At 52.5% G+C, this 21,502-nt stretch overlaps 1 protein-coding gene across 3 annotated transcripts in view; it reads right to left on the bottom strand.

Annotated features, from left to right (window-relative positions):
• Positions 1–1,266: 1,266 nt before the first annotated feature.
• Positions 1,267–21,502, bottom strand: part of SSUH2 (ssu-2 homolog) — a 29,168-nt gene continuing 8,932 nt past the window's right edge. Inside the window, exons 1-11 of one of the 3 annotated variants that reach the window (XM_038186165.2) lie at positions 13,711–14,241; positions 10,667–10,748; positions 9,539–9,719; positions 8,659–8,719; positions 8,296–8,420; positions 7,663–7,725; positions 6,753–6,838; positions 5,466–5,558; positions 4,668–4,773; positions 3,875–3,982; positions 1,267–2,172 (exon numbers count right to left, since the gene is read on the bottom strand). In XM_038186165.2, coding sequence (XP_038042093.2) covers positions 2,026–2,172; positions 3,875–3,982; positions 4,668–4,773; positions 5,466–5,558; positions 6,753–6,838; positions 7,663–7,725; positions 8,296–8,420; positions 8,659–8,719; positions 9,539–9,719; positions 10,667–10,748; positions 13,711–13,735 — 1,077 coding nt within the window. In that variant the 5' untranslated portion in view covers positions 13,736–14,241 and the 3' untranslated portion in view covers positions 1,267–2,025. Of the gene's footprint in view, positions 2,173–3,874; positions 3,983–4,667; positions 4,774–5,465; positions 5,559–6,752; positions 6,839–7,662; positions 7,726–8,295; positions 8,421–8,658; positions 8,720–9,538; positions 9,720–10,666; positions 10,749–13,710; positions 14,242–21,502 lie in introns of those variants that run through there. The other 2 variants (XM_038186163.2, XM_038186164.2) reach the window with 2 other exon arrangements.

The following is a 21,502-nucleotide window of genomic DNA, read 5'->3' as shown; positions in this document are numbered from 1 at the left end:
CCTGGCTCTTTGTGTGCTCACTGTTGTTTTTCCTAACAATTCACATCATGCCCTTGGCAATGTGCAACGCTGCGGGCACCCTTGTCCTGGGTTTGTTGTAGGTAAGCAGCCAGTCCAGAGTTAACACACAAAAGGACCAAAACCCTATTAAATATGTGGTTTAATAACAAGGCTGTTAGAGCCTGCGTTTGCTTTTGCTGCAGAGCAATCAGCGGCAGCAGAGGAGGCCCCTGCAGAGCAGTACCAGCGCTGCGCAGCCCCTTGGAGGGAGGTGTGCAGATGTGGTGCATCTGCCGTGCTTTCGTGCGGCGTGTTTTACGCGAGCACAAGGTCCCATTTGCAGTTAATGGCAGCCATACACAGAGTGCCATGTGCTCAGTTGTACTGCCAGCATGCTCAAGCCCCCTTTCGAAACCTGCCCGAGACTGCACACGCAGCCTACCAACACTTCCCACCCCAGGGGAGCAAAGCAAAACTGAGGGACTGCGGCAAGGCAGGAGGAGTCAGCCAAAGGTGTGCTTTAAAAGGCAGCGCTGTCCCCACAGCTCCTCCGAGCACACCTGCATTGCGCTGCTGCTTGCAAAATCCCATGGTAAAAGTGGGCCTGCAAGGGGCTGGCACCAGCTCTGGGCTGGCTCCCCCCTGCACACAGCCTGGGGCACGGAGCTGCCTGGGTTAGCTCCAGGGCTGGGGACAGTGTGGGGCAGCATCACACCGCTGGCACGGGGCTGGCACGGCTGCATGGGGGGCCACAGCAGGCGAGTATCTGCATGGCTGCCCACGTCTCTCCCCCCATGGCAAAGCCAGGAAAGCTCTTCTCCCCCTCACGCACTCATTTCCTCTGTTTGCACATTACCAGAAACATTTTTTTTTCTTTTCTTTTCTTTTAGAAGCAGCATTAGAAAACACTTCTTTTACAAAGTAATTTTCAACTCACTTGTTTTAAAATCTGTCAGCTGTTAAATGCCTTTCCCCAGTCTTCCTTGCATTCCTCCCCTCCCTCACAGTCCCCATTCAAGCTGACAGTGTGGATCTTTATCTTTTACAAGATTCCCAGAACTTCAGTGTGTTTTTCCCATGCTGATTTGCTGTGATAAGGTTCTAATTCAACTGTCAGCTCAGTGACAGACAACAAGAGTGCCAGGGTGCAGGCAGCACACCCCCATCTGATGCAGCAATCTGTTAGGGTCTGCCAGTGCCACCCACACAAAAACCCTCCATTAGGCCCCCAAACAGCACGAGAACTATGAAAAAATCACGGAGGAGGAGAGGAGGGTTGCTTGCTTTCTTTTTAACTATAAGTGTTGGTGTCTTCCTGTTTCCTTGCACATTTCTGAACTTTTCAAGGGTCTGTTTGCTTTATCTTCTCCAGCTTTACGCTGCAAACAAGTGCTGGATTTAGCCTTAAACCCAGAGAGATCCGCAGTTCTCCTGCAGGCTTTTGTAAGAGGAACATGGCAAGATGGGTGCTAAAACAGAACAAGAAGGATGAGAAGTGCTGGCAGAACTGCCTCCTGCCAGCACCTGAGGCAATGGCATTGCTGGATGAGGCCCCCCGCGGGTGCTGCCCCCGGCACCGCATGCAGCCCAGGCAGCAAGAGCCCTTTGTCCTCACACAGTAACTTCTGTATCGGCAGAACCGTCCCTCAGGTGATGTTAGTGGGTATTTTAAAGTGAAATCCTTTGAAGTTAGATTTGATAATTGGATAGATACTGAAACATATCATTATGGATTATGTAGTAACTCGGGAAATCTGATAAATAAAACAGGGGAAGAAAGGCGACAGTCAGAAATGGTGTGGCTGGACTGAAAATGTCTGTCAATAGGCATGGCTTTAACAATACAGCACTACAGCAAGGAAGGGAAGCATCCAGCGGGGAAATCTCTACCCAAAGGCCTGATCCTGCACCCAGCGGGAGGTCTGGGGCTGTCAGGGCTGGGAGATGCCGGCAGTTTGGGGGTGGCACGGCCTCACTGCGGCTCGCAGCCCTGTGCTGCATGGCAGGGAAGCACCCGCTGGGCCTTCACAGGATGGTGCAGCCACAGCAGCACCTCTCGGGGTAGTCCAGCGCGTACACTTTGTTTTCAAGCCCGTAGATGTAGTAGAGGTAAGGCTTCCCCAAGTACTGGTAGTGCACTTCTGTGATGGGGATTCGCTCGACGGTTTGACGCTAAGAAAAGAAACAGAGAAGCCTCGGTTAGCCAAGTGGTGTTTGGAGCTGGTGCTGTGTCACACTTTAGGCCGATGTGCCCCAAAACCCCCAGCTTTTGGCCACAAGCCTTTTGGGGCAAAGACAGCAGCTACTTAGTGAAGGGGAACCAAAAAGCCATGGAGATGGAAGAGCCCAACACTGCAGCCATCACGGCTGCTCCCGAAAGCTCCCCTAGCAGTAGCACCATTATGTTTTGGCCCATATTGCACCACTTTTATTGCATTTACAGCTCTTTAAGCTAATTCCTTAAATCCAGTAAGCCCTGGTGTGTTAGTGCATCCTCCTGCCTCGTGTGCTTGAGGGCTGCGTGTGGAGGCAATTCCCCCGTCCTTGCCCAGGGCAGGCAGCAGGCAGGGTGCCACCAGCAGGCACTGGATTTTGTGGTGCAAAGTCCCCTCCTTCCACTGGAGGAGGCAGGGCGGGCAGTCACAGGATGGTCTGGCAGTGAAAACACCCCGGTGAGGGCAATGATGCCACCAGATTCTGGGCAAATTTAAAAAAAAAAACGCAAATAAAGGAGCCCCATGAAACCAAATGATGACAGAAGGCACAAAGCCTGCCTTCCCCTCGCAGCAAGCGGGGCCTGGCATGGTCCCTGCCCACGGGGACATTTTCCCTGTGCTGTGCCCCCGAGCCACTTCACGGCCAGTGTTGGGAAAAAGCAGAACAGCACCAGCCAGGCAGGAGGAGACACCTCCTTCCCTCACTTTTTTCCAAAAGATGCTGATTATTAAGCAGAACTTCAGCCAACAGCAAGTGGAAGGGATGAAACATTAACTGGTGGGGAAGCGCCCCGAACGCAGCCCGGATCAACACAGATGCCACGTGGTGCCGGGGACTTGGCACAGAGGGAGGTTTTCGGCACCTGCCTTCCTGTACAGCTAGAGGAGGCTTTGGGTGTGCAGCAAGCTCTGAACAAACTGCTTTTGATGCTGAGAACTGGAAATTACAGGCTAGAATTAAGTTGGAAGACAGAAATTTGCCAAAGAGATGGCTTTGACAGACCACATGGAAGATCAAGCCATCTCCCCCTAAGTTTATTTTGGTCTTTCAATTTACTTGCATTTTTAACATGAAATCTTGTCTTTCCTGTGGGCGAAAAGACAGTATGTTCTAGCTAAACTTGTGCATTTGCATTTATAATGGGAGCAACAGCGATTGCCACATTCTCGCAAGAATCAGATGAGTGGAATCCTAACGTTTATTCAAAAATAGCTTCTAAATATAAATAGTGATAATAACTAACATTTGCCAGGGCTCCGGGAAGGTAAAAGGGAAAATAATAGCCACAACTGCCTACATCTTTGAATATGCTCTTGTAAAATGATTTCCTGGGTATTTCACTTGGTAATTATGATTTCTTTTTCATTCATTAAAGGTCACCTCTAAATAAATAATGAAATCAGTTACTGCTCTCAACGTCCTGCTGTGTTTGGCCACGCTCACTGGCCGACCATAATTAGTTGAACCACACAATTAGCTGAATTTCCAGGGCCGGCTGGTGGGCACCCTCCTCGTGGTGTGTCCCGTGGGATGGGGGGATGCTGAGGGGATGGCAACCCGGCCCCATGCTGTTACCACTCCTCAGGGGCTGGCACCGCTGGGCACGACCTGTGAGCTCCCCGTGGTGCCAGCCTGGCAGCCCCAGGCCCCCCTTTACCTGCCGCAGGATGCGGGACGAGCTGGCAAACGCCGCGCTGTGCTCGGCGATGGCACGCCGCGAGGCCCGGGAGATGGCAGGCTCGGGGAAGTCGACGATGGGGCACACCTGCAGGAAATAAACCCAACAGCGTGCCAGGGAAGGTGCTGCTCCTGGGCTGACAGCCCTGGCTGGAGGCAGGCACTGGGGGACAGGAAAGATGCCCTAAGAGGCCTCACCATCACCTTTTTCCAGTAGCGCAGCACTGTTAAGTCTGAGAGGGTTTTTTAAGCCTCTCTGTTTACCCCACTATGCGGACAGAAGAAATATTTGGCTTATGGGCAAAAGCAGAATTAGTCGGGAATGCAGCTACTTCTCTCACAGCGTGAGTGATAGCCGTCTGCCTTACAGCCCCACAGACCTCAGCACTCACAGAACTTCGGATCTAAAACACTCACAGAAGAATGAGTCAGATGCTAAAGCATCGTTCAGACCCCGAGGGACTCAGCAGCACCAGATGCAAAGTGTTCACTACAGATGCCTGACACTGAGTAACAGCTCTGGGAGAGAGGCAGTCTGTGCCTGGCTCCAGCTCCTGGTACATGGCTGAAATTTCCACCGGTTCCTGCCAGCCTATAATAAATAACTCCCCCAGGCTTTTCAGGTATATGGGCCTGGCTCGGTCCTCTTTTGTCGGGCAGAAAACCCAGCGAGGCCAGGCCCCAGGAGGGAGCCGAGGATGCCCTGCACTACCTGCGGGCCACCCATCCCCGCAGCACCCAGGGAGGGATTGCCTCCCCGCACTCACACTCACCACCACGTTTTCATCTTGGAATATGTTCTCGCCACTGACTTTGCTGAGCAGCTCCCCTGGGAAGTTTGGGTGATGCTCAGAAACAAATTCAAAAACGTTGTTCCTCCTGCAAGAGCGAGGGAAAACCAGCGAGCGATCAGAGGTTGTGTGCAGGGCACCGACCCATCTCCCAAATCCTGAATGCCTGAGAAATGCTCGAGCACTCCCTGGTTCCTGAGGACAGCAACCATCTCTGCCCAACCTTTGTGCCCTCCGGTGTTAGCTCCTTAATAACACTGTATATGCAACAACCATGGGTGACTCTTGGATAAATAATCCCAAAATCAGGGGAGGGAAGGTCTTCACACAGGGTAACTGGAGGCATTTTGTAAAAAGATGGGAAAGTGGTTAGGACGCACCCAAAGCAGCAGGTAGGGCTTTCAACCAAACCTCTCAAGCTAAGATTTGTTTAGCCCCATCTGCTATCTCTGGCACCAAATGGGAAGTACCAGGGCTGCAACACAGCCATCAGCCTCGTGCCACCGCTAAAACCCCAGGAAAAGGAGCTCAGCCACTGCCCCCATCACCTCTGGCATCCTCAGCTGCCTGAGCTTTGGGTCTGGGCTGTGAGAGTTCGGTACCCATGGAGAGAAATGACCAGCACCATTAAAAGCTAAACCTGACCCTCTCAGCCCCCGTTCCTGCCTGACCAGTGCCAATAAATCTTGTCTTGGCTTCCTCCTACAAAGCAAGCCGAGCTTCAAAGCCTTGCAGGAAAACAAGGAATAAAATTAACAGCCATGAACCCGTGCTGCTTACCAGGTTATCACCAGCTGCCTGAAGTGCCGGAGCTTTTTCTCTCCCTGGCACGTTGTGCACGTCTTGCTGCCCCGGCCGGAGCAGGTGCTGCACCTTGGAGGCAACGACAGGGGCTGCAGGGCTGGGGATGGGGCTGCTGGGCACAGGACGAGCCCTGAGCACCACCGGCCACTGCCTGTGGCTCCCCACTGCTCCCCGGGGCTGTGGCCCAAGGACAGGGAAGGCCATCCACACATCTGTCTGTAAATGGGGAGCTTGTCTAAGGATGTATTTGTAACTCTAATTAAGGATAAGCACGATTTCCCCACGCGGTGCTAAGAAGGGAGTGTCCCTGCGAAGGCGCTGCTGCCTGTGCCTCTGCCAGACACGGGAGGCATCTGCTGCTGCGCCGAGCATTTGGATGGCACCGTGCAACGTGATTAGCAGCACTTAGCGACTGATTCATTAAGGCTCTTCCAGCCATCATTAGCCCCGGTGGATTCGTGCTTTAAAATGACTGCCACGATTATGCGCGATACCATCGCTGTTACTTTAAACTTAATGGAGCCACGTAAACAGAACAGCTCCGGCACAGCACCTTCTCTTGTGTCGCTTAAGGATCATTTTTAAGCCTATTAAGTTTCATGTTTGGAAAAACAATAGGGTGGTAATTCTCCAGCTGTAAAACCTGCCAAACCCGGAATGATGTGCTGCCGAAACGGGACCTAAAGCCCAGCCTGCAAAAATCAGCAAAAAGCCTTCTGCTGGCATCCGTGGGCATCGGAGAGCTCTCCCGAGTGCTGGATCCTGCCCTGTACCCGCACCCCTCACCGCCAGCTGTCCTGAGCCTGCCGGGGCTGCGGGCAGCAGGGACACCCCAGTGTCCTCAGAGCCTTGTTTCTGAGAAACCCTGCTCCCTCTGGAAAAGCCAGAGCTTTTTCCAGCATCCCAGAGAAGCTGGGGAATGAGGCAGCCTTGTAACAGAATGGTAACAAAATTGGGAGAATGGAGAGACAAAAAATTAATATTTTCAAAAAGCCTAAGATGTTACCTCATGAGTTTGGGATACCAGCCAGGCTGCTGAATGCTGAGTGGGACGCACAGAGCAAACAGTAGGTGTTCAAACAAAGTCATTTGGAAGTTAGAGGGGAAAAGGGGCTCTTTCTAACCATTTTTCCTGGAGAATAGAGCTATTGCCGCATTGCCATTTCTTTCAGGTGATCCTCGTGGCAGCAGGACAAACAAAGCACCCAGACATCCCCACGTGCCCAGGCAGTGCCACGAGGCGCCTCCCGCAGCAGCCCCTACCTGCTGCGGCCCGTGCCGGAGCAGAGCTGGCACCTCTTCTGCTGCTTCAGCCTCCGCCGGGACCCCCTGCACGTCACACACCTCGCCTGCGAACACACCGAGGCATTAAACAGGAGCTGGCTGCCAGAACAAAACCGTGGCGGGCGCAGCAACAAAAAGCTTTTAGGTACGTTATTGGAATAATCGCTAATTCGGGCTCACGGAGAAATGCATTAAGCCAAGCACGTACCTTGCAGTGAAGAGAGCGTACGAAACAGCTCATATATTGTGCCTCCGGATTAATTAGGTGTTTCGGTCAAATTAACCAGTGATGTAAATTGGACACACGATCTGGGCTGAAATGCCTCCTTTCTTGCAGACGGAATTTTCCGCTGGTATTTATTCATGTTGTTAGCAATGCGTTTTTATTTACTACTATTTAATCTGATTAATTAAGCAGCAATTTTAGTGCAATAACGATACATCTTTGGGCTGTCTTTGCAAATATCTGTGTAGCAGAACAAGCACAGAGGAGGCCAGGTCTGCAGCTGCCCTTGCACCCTGGGTTCAGCCTTCCCTTCCATTCGGGAGCCCCAAACACGGAGCTGAGCGCATCTGAAGGCAGCAAGCAACGCGCTGTACTTCATGCCTGAGATCTGAGCTCATGTCAGCAGTGCAGAAGCAAAACCACCTCCTCTGGTGGCCGGGCAGGGTTAGGATGGTCCCGCTCACATCTCCACAGGGACCTGGTGACACCGCTGGGACACCGCGGAGCCCCATCCCCAGGGGCAGCAAACAGGAGCGAGGCAGGACTGCCCCTCAGGCTCCCCACCTCAGAATAAGTGTTTGCATGTTGCCGTTTCACAAACAAAACCCAAGCAAAGCAGACAGAAAGGCAGAGCTCCTGGTGGGAGCTGCCACAGCTCCTTACCCGGCCCGCACCGTGGCACGCGCCGCACTGCGATCGGCCACGACCGTGGCATCTGTGACACTCCTGAAATCAGAGAGTTACTCATGCACAAAGCTGCCGAGGTTTCAGACATCTCATATTATGCACACGCACTCCTCCTGCATCAAAATTCAGTGATAACATTCTGGTCTTAATGGGACAGAACCCAATACCATAAAATTGTGCCATAAGAGCACTAAAGGAGCCATAAATAATAATTATTTAACAAAGGCAAATGTCTATGTAATGCTGGCAAAAGGAAGTCATTTTTTTCTTTATTCATAGTTTCACTAAAAAGTAAAATAAATTGACCAGCTATAAGCTTGTCAAGAGCTAAATGGGAACTGTCATGGAAACAAACGTTCTGCTAATGTGGGAAAAAATTAACAAAAGGGGAAAAATCATCCAGTGCTGTTTCTTGAAGAGGCTGAAGCAAAATTTGCCCTCAAACTTCTAGAAGAAGAAAACACGAGGAAGAAGGAATCTCTGACTATTTTCCCAGGCATTTAGTGCAGAAAAATTGGGAAGTGGAAAGCTGAAGCCTGGCGCCCACCAGTGTCAGGCGGAGCTGAGGGTGCCGCGGCAGGGATGTGCTCCCCGAGGAGCAGGACTCACCCTGACCAGCGCCGAGCGGGGCATCCGGCAGCGCCGTGTCTGGCCCTGGAAGAGCGGGGGGACCCCCACCTCCACGTCCCAGAGGTCTGGAGGGATGTCCCCAGGGGGTCTGGATGCTCCGGGCTCTGCAGAGGGGACGGCATCTTACCTGGCTGGCTGGAGGCAGTGCTTGGATGCAGGCCAGCTCCCGGCACTGCTGGGGACCGACCGACATCGTCCCTTGTCCCTGTCCCCACTCCCATCTCCAGCCCCACGGTCCGTGCCATGGGCACCCCGAGGTGCTGAGCGTCCTCCTGCCACCATGGCCAGGGGTCATCATTGCCCATTTGGGGTATTCTCGATGGACAGAGGGCAGGCACTTACTGGTGAAGGGCTCAAACGCCCACTCGCTTAACCGTGATTCACTGAACGTCTCCAGTCGATACTAGAAGAGAAAAAATCACGCAGAGGCCACAGGGACACCTTGTATAAAGTAGGTATTGTAACCACGACTTGCGAGTTTGGGAGAGCATCTGCCCCAAAGTGCCTGTCAGAGGGCACTCCCAATGCCCTGCTTCTCACTGCTCATCCATTACCCACTTCTAACACCCCAAAGAGCCAGCGGGGAGGGGACACAGCACCCACACCCCCCCCCCGAGAGCAGCCCAGGCAACGGCAGCACGGCGCCGTGGCACAGGGACCGAAATGCTGCTGGCTGGGCACTGCCCTGGGGGCAGCGACTCGCCCAAAGCAAGGCTGAGCCAAGGCCAGCTGTTACGGGCAGCAGGCACCAAGTCTGCCAGAAATGTTTCCAGTGAGAGGAGTGACAATAGAGAATGAAATGCCGCATGTTTTCTGTGGAATTAAATACTGCAAAGACACATTCACAGCTGGGGGCACGCAGGGCACTGCAGTTCACTCTGTGCTCGCGTGTGGCCAAAGAAACAAGCTGCAGAGCACGTCCCTCCCGTCTAGCCAAGGGCACTGCTGCCTTTTGCAAAGCTGAGCTGTGGAAGCAGGTCTGCAGGGCTCTGCCAAGGTGATGCTGTACTGTGCAGGGATGTGGACCTTTCAGCTAGGAAGCTCGCAGGCAGTTCCTGGGTAGATTCTCCTTGGAAAGCACGGATGTGACTGCCTTCAAAGCAGAGTGAAAGCACTTTTATGTAATGACCAGACAATTCCTCACAGCCCAAAGTCACCAGGTGGTTGGAAACTGCCCCGTGCTCAGACGAGGCGCCCCAAGAGGCCCCCTGGGTGTCCTCACCCGGTAGGTGACGCGCGGGCGCAGCTCCTGGATGTGCAGCTCCGCCGCCGCTCTGCTCCCGTAGCAGTGCCTGGTGGCCACGAAGCGCAGCAGGGCTGTCCTGGCCGCCGCCTCCGTCAGCGGGGGGACACCGCGAGGAACCAACACCGATGGGTTTCTGCTCTGCACTTGCTCTACAGGCCTGGAAAGAGTCGGGGCATTTAGCTTACTGCAAACGTGACCTAAGGAGAGCACCCACACCCTCTGCACAACCACTGCTGGCACCTTTCTTCTTCCAAAAGAGAAAGATTTCTGCTCCTTAAAATACTTTCATGCAATATCACTAAGGCCATTAGGAAAGAGGGGTCCAAAGCAAACACTGTGAGCACAAACCCTGCCCTTCAGCAGGCTGCACTAAGGAGACTGAGTTCAAAGCAACACCGTGGCTCTGCAAGCCGTGAACCCACAGCTCCCCTGCCAGCAGTCACAGCAGCAGCAGGGTGTCACAGCACTGCCCCACGGGGACCCATCTCATTCTGCCTGAGCAATGTAACACCACCAGCTATCCAGTCCCAACCTCTATGCACAAGGACAGCAGCAGGAGCAGACTCCCACCACCCTACGTTACTTTGGATCAAATGCTGCTTTTCATGGTGTCTCTTTTTGCTCTTTTTCTACGTGCAGAAGAAAAGGGTTGGGTTTTGTTTGAAATTCAAGATGAAAATCAGAAGAGGAAAAGAGATAATAAACAGAACATAAAAGCAGAATAGCCAAGCCCCGAGAGAAAGGCTGACCACTGGTGTTCCAAAGAAAACTCGGGGAGTTTTGCCCTGCCTCCTGGGAGCAGCCCTACTCTGCCACACGGGGCAGGGGAAATGCCACCAGCCCGGCCGTGGGGCTGCAGCCACTCAGCCCTCACCCCTGCCACCAGGCTGCCCCGTGCCCAGGGCAGCACCGTGGATTCTCAGCAGCTCCTACCAGAGCTGAGACCCCTGCCCACCAGCTCCCACCCGCTGCAGGGGCAGGGCTGTGTGATGCTGATGGCTCCGGGGGCTCGGGCACCACCAGCCCAGGGGGCTCGGGCAAAGGGCTCAGCCCCTGCTCTGGGGCTGAAGGAATTGTTTAAAATGTGACCTCCCCAGTGCTTACCTGGGCTGTGGGAAGGGGGGACTGATCCTCTGCTGCCCGAGCTCGCCCGGCAGGCCCAGAGGTGGTGGCACTGGCTTGGCTCCTACGGGAAAGGAATATGGAGAAACTCAAACCCAACTGAAACTGAAGGTAATTACTGAGCTCAGTAACGTGCTAAGATTTAGGTGTGGAAGCCAAAGCTGCTCCCAGGACAGCAGCTCACTGCACACCAAGCCCCCTGCACCACTGCCAGGAGCTGTGGCCAGCCCAGTTCATCCCAGTGACATCCTGGCTCATCCCAGTGCTGCCCCAGCCACGCACTGGGATGCTCCGGGTGCCCCCAGCAGGCTGTGCTGGGGGCTGCGCTGGGTCCCAGCCCTGCGCTCAGCAGGGATGGGGGCCTGGGGGCCGGCCCAGCAGACAGCCCCCCACCTCACAGCGGGCAGACTGCTTTCCAAAACCTGCCTGCGGGACAGCAACGAGTCAGGAACAGGCGTCCAGGAGGAGAAAAGCAGCCCGGGGGCCGGAGCTGAGCCCCCCCTGAGGCTGCAGCAGTGCGCACCGGGGGGTCCTGGGGCTGCGCGCACCGATGGCCGCAGAGGAGATGCGGGAGGGATTTCGGCAGGGATTGAGGGAAGGATTTCGGCAGGAATTTCAGCAGGGATTTGCCGTCGTGCCCCCGCGCTGAGGTGGAGCAATGCTGACACCCCGCGGGTGGCTGAGGGCCGGGAGCCGCACGTAGCATCCCTGCCTTCCCCTCGAGCAGTGTCTGCTCCTCCAGCCGCTGCCTTCTCTAAAAGTTTCCAGCTCGCTTCAGTTCTGTTTGCGGGGTTTGTTTCCCTGAGTACCACTCTAAAAATAGCCGCTGCTAACAATCGGTGCTCCTGGTTCCTGATACAGAAACAATTCTTTTTATTGAGCCTTTTTTTCCAGCGGCCCTTCCTATCACAGCAGCTGGTGGTGAAAGTCAGGCTGGGTGAGCAGGGAGCGTGTGGAAGGGCCAGGAAATGCCAGGGCAGCAACAACCAGCGATGGGAGCTGCACAAAGCGGGGCTGAGGGGAGCCTTCCATCAACTTGATTTACTGGGCTCCTCTGAGAGCATTCCCCTTCCTTCCAGGAGGCTAAATTAATCTCCCCATTATTTCTCCTGACAAAAATAAGAAACTACACGCTCCACTTGAAACGCCACGCTGCTCGTGCAGAAGACAAGGCTGCCCCTCAGCTGCAGGAGCACAGGTTTCAGAGATAAGCACTGCAGAGAGGCGCCTTGAAAAAAATCAATCAGTAAGGTGCCTTCAGTGTGACTGTCTTGGCCATGTCTAGATCAAACACAAACATCTTCCTAAGGCATGGATAAAGCATCTCCCAGTGCTGTGGACTCCCCGGCCACCCAACTCACAGCCTGTGCTTCGCAGCAAGCCAAAGCTCCGGCTGTGCTTTGTCCTCCATGCCCCAGGGTGGGAGCGTTCCCAGCAGAGGCACCTCGCCTGACCCTCTGCTCTGGTGCTGCGTTGGTGGTGGCTTGGTACAGCTGCACAGAGTTGTACTCACAAGGAAAAGGAAACGCAAATATTACTGAAAGTCTTGTGAATTTCTCATTCAGAAAATGCAGCTTTTACACACCTTTTTCTCCTGGGCTCATTCAGATGGGCACAGCCCTGCTGTGGGTGAGTGCCGTGCTCAGCGTGCCTGGTGCAGGAGGCACAAGGAAGATGTGTGCTTCCTGGTGTGTTGCAGAGAAACATCCCAGAAGGGTGAACTCCCAGGTTCTTATTTGAACTATCAGAGCAAATCCTTTCTGATAGTTCCAAGATGTACTGGATTTCTATGCACGTTCTGAAGAGAACCTGAACACTTATTTTTAATGCAAAAAGGTTAAATTAAAACCTGTTTATAACAAAAGATGGAGATAAGCACCAAATTCCAGCCCAATGGGAATGGTTTAAATGACCTGGTTAAAAATATCCCAAATCTGGAGCAAATAAGTCAACAGCAGGGTTGTTGCTACGGTGATGATGTTGGAAATCACAATAGTGTATAAACATGAACACATCGCTCCACTTCGAAACAACAATAAGTCTGAGACGGATTTTGACCAAAGCCAGGAGATTCAGCGCTTCGGCTGCTACTCATCAGATACTCCCGGTTTTGCTCTGCATCACGGCGATCCAGCCCTAATGCACCAAACAGCCGGCAGAACGCCTGCAGAAAGGCACAGCACAAGGCCACGCTGCTCTTCCCAGCCTCCAGGCAGCCACAGGGACTGCAAACGCTGCAGCTGGCCAGCAGTGACTGACCCTGAGCCCACTGACATCAGCAGAAAGACTCCCATTTTTGGTGGATTTTGGATAGAACCCACAGCCAAAAAGTCTGGGAGAGTTCAGTCTTTGTCAAAACCTGTCGGTTACCCTGCAGTTTTCGTCGCCATAAATCACTTCACTCGCTTCTGACTAGTTGGCTGTTGGAGCGGGAAGTCAGCCTTGCGTGCAGCACCCCCAGGACCACAGTGAATAATTTTTTTTTCCATCTGATTAAACAGAAACTTCCTGCAGCATTATTATTTCTAAAGCTAATCAAAGCTTTTCTCATTCATAAATTAAGGAGCCTCAGAACTCAATTACTTTTCAGCAGCAACAGTGACAGTGATATTTCACTGGGGCACCACATAATTAGAGTTTCTTCAGGAACCGTATTAACATCTAATGAAGAAGATATAGTCAAGGGCATAAGATCAAAGCACCATCACGAGAGATATTTTGATTAAGCAGCATTCTGTTAAAAGATAACAAGCCTCAGCTTAGGCTTTTCATTGGACTTAAGTGAGCAGCAACACCTGTAGCTCACAGACATGGCACAAGAGATGCGCTGACCCTCTCCACAAGCACTGCCCGGGAGAGCGCACACTGACATTTGGTGGAAGAGGAGTTCCCTTCTCAAAACAGTTAATTTTTAACATATTGCTTGAAAACACATTTTAGGAATATGGTAAGAAGTACAACTGAATACAATTAATAGAGGAACTCATTGGCATGGCATGCAATCTATTTCTTTTAGCTTTACTTACTGTCTGCTTTCACGTCTTGTTCCATTTTCAAAGGTTAGGAACCAAGATGGTCCTGTCCTCTCAATCTCCCCTGCAATACACCGTTTTCTGTGAATTCTGTGCTGGCAGCAACGAAACCCAGCCCCCCTGAGCCACTCCCCTCTAACAAACAACACAGATGTTGGGAAATAATGAATTAATGTCGAAGCTGGACAAAGCAAAATCTTGCCTGGAAGGAAAGTGCCAAGCAGCCCACACAGACCGTGCTGGCTTCCCGAAGTGAAGACCCACTGGAGAGGAAGATGCTGGAAATTGTGGAGACCGCATGTCCTGCAGCCCCTAGAAGCCCAGTGGTGCAAGGCATGGTACCTTCTCCAGAGGAGGAGGCACAACACCGACTGTGGGCTCGAGGCACTGCTTGGCTGCGGAGGGGGAGCTGCCTGCGCACCCACACGGCACCGCCTGAAGCTCCACGTGCCCACAGCTCTTGGTGTTAAATTTCTTCTGGTGTAATTATTAGGTACTTGCTAACCTGAGAGCAGATTCTGGAGACACAAGCAGTGTTTCATGGGTACATCTGTGTCAGCCACATGCACCTGGAAAGCAAGCAGCAGCTCAGAACTGAAGGCCACGTGCAAAGCAATGGACACGCTTGTTACTGCTGCTGCAAGCATGCAGGCTTTCAGTAAATAAAAGTCGGCAGCAGCAGGTGGTACAAAGGGACACCGACACAGCAGCATCTGTCCAAAACCTCTCTGGACACCCTAGTGACATTTCTGGCTTTTTTTTTCTTCTGTGTTTCCTAAAGTTCTTCACTTCCTTGTGCGGTCATGTGAAACACTTACTGCATGAGCAGGTTTTCAATTTCAGATGTTAGTACTTTTGATCCAATTTAGTATAAATTGGATCTTGTTTTCCTCCTGTCAGATGGGGCCTGATGTAGTTCCAGCTGACAGAAAGCTGCCCAGAGGTTTGTAGGCTTTGAAGCAGCCCCGTAATCCTCAATTCTTACCCCATCACACAACTGATGTCTCCTCCCTCACACCTCCCTCTGCTGCCTGAGCAACGCTGCAAGGTGTCACGGATGCTCTCTGCCCCCAGAGCAGAGGGGACGCGCTCCCTCCCTGCCAGGCTCCCAGCACTGCTCGCCCCCCCCAGTGCCACCGCTCACCAGCAGCCACCTCCGTGCCCCTCGCACCCGACAGGAGCCCAGGGATTGTCCCACCGGGAAGGGTCACTGCTGCCCCTGGCTCTGCCCCAAGACCTGCCCCACACAACAGGAGCAGCCGGCCAGGCGCCGTGCCCCAGTGAGCTGCGGTCACCCAAAACCTGTCCGAGATAAGCTTTTCTGCCCCGTCCCATTTTATCCCAGGAGTAAAAATAGCTGGGCTTTGTTCCTTTGGGTGGGTACAAATCCTTTCCAGTGGCAACTTGCCCACTCCAAACGCACACTCCAGACTATTTCAAGCAGTAAAAGCAGGTCTTTGCCAAGCCCAAGTGCTAATCCTTTATCTGCAGCTATTAAAATACTATCATTATTTAAAGCAGAAAAACAATGCTTCTTGCCAGAACCAGAGTTATCTTTTCTTATCATTAAGCCATGAAGGAAAGAAGTAATAAATATAACAGTGCACCAAAAAATGGTTGTTCTAACAAGTAAAAATAACTCTGTCAGAATAGGTACACAGAGCAGATACTTATCCAAAAATACAGACCTGAAGATAACAATTTGGTGGTTTTGAAATGAAGGCGTGCTCTGGTGCGTGCCACCACAACACCAGGATGCTGCAGGGGGCAGCAGGCACAAAGCACCAGTCAAGATTCATCAGCAATTTTCATGCTTCGTTTAAAGTTGTCCATGTGGAGATTTCTTTTATAGGCTAAACCAGTGATTTCCCCTGTGGGCAGAGCCCCCATTTCAGAAAAGATCTGGCTATAGGTTTGCCACTGAGCAGCCACGACTGGGTGCACTGGAAGTCACGTTTGCTTCCATTGCTGCCCTCTGCATGCTCAGGGCTAACCTCTCCACTGGTTTTGAGGAGCAAACAAGCACTGCTGGGAGAAGTCCTGCTGCTCCTCTTGCACAGGGGCCAGTCCCGGATCTCTGCTCCTCTGCCTGAAAAGTTGCAGAGGGTGGCAGGGATGGTGCGGGAAGGAGAGAGGACAGCGGATCACATCTCCGCCTGCCCCACTGGCAGCACTGCTGCTGGGCACCCTGTGTGCTCACCTCAACCTCCCAAAATAGCTCCCCGAGTGGTACACGCTGCATCTAACACAGCACCTAACACTCCCAATAACCGGATCTTTCCCAATGCTTTTGGGGTGGTGACAGCACCGTGGGGTAAGCGTGCTGCCCAGCGCGCCCTGAGCGCACGGGCAGCGAGGGGGTGGGTGTGCAAGCTGCAGCTGCCCCCCCGCAGGCTGCTGGGCCTTGGGAGCTTTGCGTTTGGCCAAAACCCACCCGCAGCCGGATCTGGGAGGGCATGCAGGCAGCAGCGGTGCGGAGGGGCCGCGCTAGGTGGTGCTGCGGGGCCGCGCTCCGGGCCCGCACCGCGCCGGCTGCCGGCACCCGGCCCCCGGGGGCTGCGCTCCGCGCCCTGCGGCATGCACCAAGTACCCGGGGGCGGTACAGAGAGCCGAAATCCCCCGTGTTAGAACAGCCCCAACGCTGCCCGGGAGCGCAGCCAGGCTGTGCCGGAGCTGGGGGGGACGTGGAGGGGCTGCGCGACCCGGGACCAGCGGCGGCAGCAGCCGGGGTGCGAAGCCCCTCGGACCCGCGGGGCTTTCAGTCTCCACGCCCGTTTCGAAACACCCGATGGAAGATAAAAGTTTGGTTTGTCTAAACCAAAACAAGCCCACTCGATACAGAACAAACTTCAGTCAAATATTGAGGCTGTTCGCTTTCCGTGTCTTAGGTGGAAAATCCCTTAGGGAAAGTCACTTCCAAATCAAAGGCTGAGAGATTTTGATAGAATCGAAATTTCCTATGCCCAGATCCTCTCTCCCATACTTCATTGAACCAAAACAAAATTCTAGTTAAATCAATCCAATTTGACAAAATATCTATGGCTAGCAAATCTGTTATCCAACTTTTTTTTTTTTAATCCAAACACCTAGATGTACCTGTTCACCAGTCACCTTCATGAAAGCTTCTCCTTCACTTCCTTTGAAGAGTCTATATAAAAACTTTAAAATAACTATTTTATAGGAATACTACCTAAGCAATGCTTAGACCCATCTTTACAGATTCTCAGCCTATCAAACTTCTCCAGTAGTACTGCAGATTTGAATTCAATACATGAACAGAAGTTTTGAAGTCCCAGCACCACAATTTCAATTCCAACTAAGTACTAAGGGGAACCTTCCCAAAGGTCCCCTAATATTTCATTAGTGACATTTTTAAAGACAGAATAGCCATATCTGTTTAATGGTCACAAGGGAAGGTGAAACATCCCAAAAGCACTGAACACCGCAGCAGCATCAGAACAGGCACAATCACATTTTAAAGCTGGGCCAAAGGATCCCTGAAATCAACAGTGTCCTGCTGACTGCAGTGCATTTCTCTACCAGGACTCGGCTTACTTTGCCCTCTTCCATTTATTCCTTTAGCTTAATCATCAAGATTGATTTTTTTTTTAAACAAGACTTGAACACTACTTGCCACAATTACCAATGGCTGTGTCAGCAAGTCAAACACTGCTCTCCACACTCTGTTTGCAGAGCGGCAGCTACAAACCTGCCTATAATCAATTTTGAAAGATGAAGGCAAGACCTGGTGCACGGTGTCACTTCAGTATTCAGACCTGCAGGGTACAGAGCTGTGAAGGAAGCAAAAGAAAATTTGCAGTCATCTTTATTGGAGCGTGGCCACCTCCTAAGTGGGACCGCATTTGACCCACTGCAAATACCTTAAATCCAAAGCTTTCATTTGCACTGATTCAACCATTTTAGAGACAGCTCAGTCCTGGTACAAGGCCAGGCCAATTCTGGCTCATAAGGTCACATATTTCTTGCACAAGTATTGCTATGGAAGGACAATTTTAGGACCTGTCTCCCCATCTTCCTTCACTCAAATGCTGAAGAAATTGACTCCCGTTAATAAAAGCATTCTGTTACCGGGTACCACCAGTGCTGGGGCTGCCCGAGGTCTCACCGGGATGCAGCAGGGATGCAGCCCAGCCCTGCAAGGTGCAACCCATCCTCACTTCTCCTGACTTTGGTCCAGATTTGATAGCTCAGCAGCTCTGGAAGTCATGCCAACAATGTAGATTGACAAAAAATAAAAGCATTTGGCCCTGAGTCCCTCCAATATTTGTTTTTACTATAAAAGGAGATTGGACTGTAGATGACACATGGGCTAGCTGATTTAGTTACACAAGTAACGGGGAAAACAGTGTTATGTTTTCAAAAGTCCTTTTATGCTTTTGACAGCTCAAATTTTTAAACTTCACCTCAGGCTACTCAGGTTGCCCTGTATCCAGACCTGAAATCACACTATTTAAATGCTAATGAGCAGTCTCACTGCGAGCACTGCTCATCACAGAGGAACTCCATCCCATGGCCACCTTCAAGATCGTGTCAGGAAACCCACTTCTGCGGCCTTCCACACACCCCAAAGCAGTGTTCTTCCTAAAGGACCAGTGGCATTTTGGACAGGGCGATGCAGCAGGTTGGGGCTGGGGATTTCCACGCAGCTCTCACCCACCCCTGTGGCTGCCTCCATCCCATCCCATCCCTCCTGCCTACCCCAGCGAGCCCGGAGCTACTGCCACAGCTGCAGTGCTGCTTCCAGCGGGTGCAGGGCTCGGATCCTCAGCAGGCTGCTGCTGTGTTCATTTTACAGACATTTCACAAAGACTAGCAAAGGATTAAAAAGCAAAGCATCAGAAGCAATAGCATCAAAAGAAGGATGGCTGGGGGTCTAATCCAGAGCAACACGGAGCAATCCGGGAGCTTGGCCTCAGCCCCTGCTACCTTCTGAGCTGGAGACTGAAGCCAAACTGTCACATTTCAAAACCAGGAACCTGGAGCTGCAGGGGGCTTCTGAAACACAAATCATCCTCTTGCCTTTGTACCTGCAGCCCGACAGCAGCACCGGTGGAGCAGACATCACTCCTCATCCCAGACAGGAATTGTCCCTATTGTTGGAGAACAAGGTCTGAGCACACAGTGAGGATGCCCCAGAAGCGCGGTTTCCCCACACGCATTACAGACCTGTTTCACCTCACTCAGCACCACAAGATCAGGTTCAGCTGTACGGAACGAGATGCAGCTCTGGTTGGGCATTACAAACAGCCGTGAGTCTAACAAGAAATCAGCAGCACTGTGTGTGTGTGTAAGGTGTCCCCACTCCCCCAGATGCCCACCCGTGCATTTCACTGCAGTGTGGCAGTGTCACCAAACCAGGAGGCAGAGGCTCACCAAGGACATGGCCATGCCTCCCAAAACACCGTGAAGTCACCACATGGCCATGGCCTGAGGGGCAGCCCAAGCCCCACCATCACCCCGAAGCAGAAGAGGCTCCCCAGGGTGGGGAGGGCAGCCCCCACTCAGTCCTCACCGTGGCACACGGCCCTCCCGACACCCAGCGCCTCCCCAGGGCGTTTAGGCTCATGTTCTGCCCTGCTCCCAACAGACACACAAGCTGACAAAGCCTTCTTGTGCATCGGCCCTCAAAGTACCCATAGAATAGCATTGGAAAAAATCCAGCTGAAAATGTCAAAATGGCATTTTTGATTGCTCTGCCTAGGTGGAGGAGGGGCATTTGCAGCCAACAACATGACAAAACAGGCATGAGCACACAAAATATTCACATGTGTATTTATACTTGCCTGGGAAAGAACCCTTGGAAAATGTTACCCTTCTGCTTATAACCACTGTGTCCTGAAGATGCATAATTTTGGCTTTTTCCAAAAAAGGGCTCCAAACCAACAGTAACAGCAGGGCTTCAGGCTGCTTTTTATCACCAAGGGACGTGGTTTAGCTCGCCATGGACTCCTGCTGGTAGGTCAGGAAGGGCAGCTCATCCCCTGGACTTCTCAGCTCTCCACCCCTGCTGTGAGGACCAGTGACTAAATCTCAATACCTGCTGAGATCGATGCTCACGGTGCTGGCCTTGGCCAGAACAAGGACCCACCTGCCCCTTGGGACCCATGACACTGCACCGGGTCCCACAGCCCAGCCCAGGAGATGTATTTTGGCTCCCCCCTGCCCTGCACATTGCCCCCAGGCTCTCCCTTCCCTTCCCAGGAGAGGACGCACAAACAGATGAGAGGAGACCATGCACAGCAGCTGTCAGACTCGCTCCTTCCCCTGCAAGGACACAGCTGGAGCCAGGCCCTTCCTCTCTGCAAGGACGCACAGCAGCATCTCCCTCTGGCACAGGTAACCTGGCCACAACACCGATCTGTTACCTGTGGCATTACCTTGCCCATCGGTCCAAAGCCCAACCGGCCTCCGCAGGCTCCCTGGGGCTGCTGCACAGCACTGCGGGGGCTCTGGCACGCTTTGCTCACTCGTTTTCTTCAGGGATGTGCAACTTTTCCCTTTCTTCTCCATATCTAAGTAGTAAGGCTTAAATGATGGAAGATGTCAATCTTCGTGGTGATAAAGCTTTCTCACAAAATTTTTTCTTATTATAAAAACAAGGGAAAGAATAACATTTATCCAATCGCACGGCTATTAGAGTATCTATTTTTCTGGTATTCTGGCACTGCTTTCCCTGAAGACTGAGTTTTCTTCATGAAATACCAGCGAGTCTTGGGCATGACTTTAGAGAGCACCAGAAATAGTGTGTGGAAGAAGAAAAGCAGCATCGCTTTCTTCCACATATGGATACTGGTTCCAATGAGGGATTGACACGCACAGACAATCGCTTTTGATTCTCAACACAGCTGGGAGCTTGTTAGACCCTCTTCCACTTTTTCTCCCATCCAGACTGTTGGGGATTCTTCTGTTCTCTTTTTGCCCATCTTTTCACTCAGCTTCAGCGTGGCTCGCTCAGCATTTTTCCTTCAGCACCTGCAAGCACTCCCCTCTCTCCTTGGGCTCAGACAAGGCCACCGGGGCACCACGTCTCCCTGAGGAGCAGACGTCTCCTCATCCTCATCACCCCAACACATCCAGGTGCCCCAGCTGCTCTGGGACCCTGGTGGGCTGGCTGCAGGGTTAGCATGTGCTTGAACACTTTTCTATGGGAAACAGCACAAATGTCCGTATTAGTGTCCTTCAGGCCTAAATGGATTCAGCAAAGCCTCTGTGACAGCTGGAAGGCTGCTCAGGTCCAGGACTGGGGCTGATAGCCCCAAGTCTCCTGTCCATTGACACAGCCCCATAGCCCAGCTGCCCTGTAGCTGTTGGGTCACCCCAGCTACCAGCACGTTCACTGAGGGCTTACGTGGCTGCAGGAGCTTCTGCCCTGCACCAGCACCCAGCCCAGCTTTTCCTACATCATCCTGTGACCACCAGACTTGCTCCTGCACTGCTGAAGGCTATGGCACAGCTCCCATTTGTCCCAGGACTCTGTCAAGAAAGGTTAAATTTGTGCACAAATATCATCCAGCTAAGTCCAAGCAACAGCCATGCCGTGGTTTGAACAAGGGCACACTGTCACAACCATTCACGATTTATATCGTATAGTCAGGGGAAAGTCTATGAATATTAATTCAGTCCTGCTGTCATAAATAGCCCTGGACAGCCACCACCCATAAAAATGCAAATAGCCCTGTGTTAACCCCTGGAAAGCTCCAGCATTAAGCACACTCACGGGTTGGTGGCACCGCCAGTCCCTGCTGGAGCTGCTGACAGCCAGTAG

The sequence above is a fragment of the Anas platyrhynchos genome, chromosome 13, assembly GCF_047663525.1.
Source record: "Anas platyrhynchos isolate ZD024472 breed Pekin duck chromosome 13, IASCAAS_PekinDuck_T2T, whole genome shotgun sequence".
Taxonomy (NCBI): Eukaryota; Metazoa; Chordata; class Aves; order Anseriformes; family Anatidae; genus Anas; species Anas platyrhynchos.
Note: the sequence above shows the minus strand (reverse complement) of the source record. Positions and strands in the feature narration are given on the sequence as shown.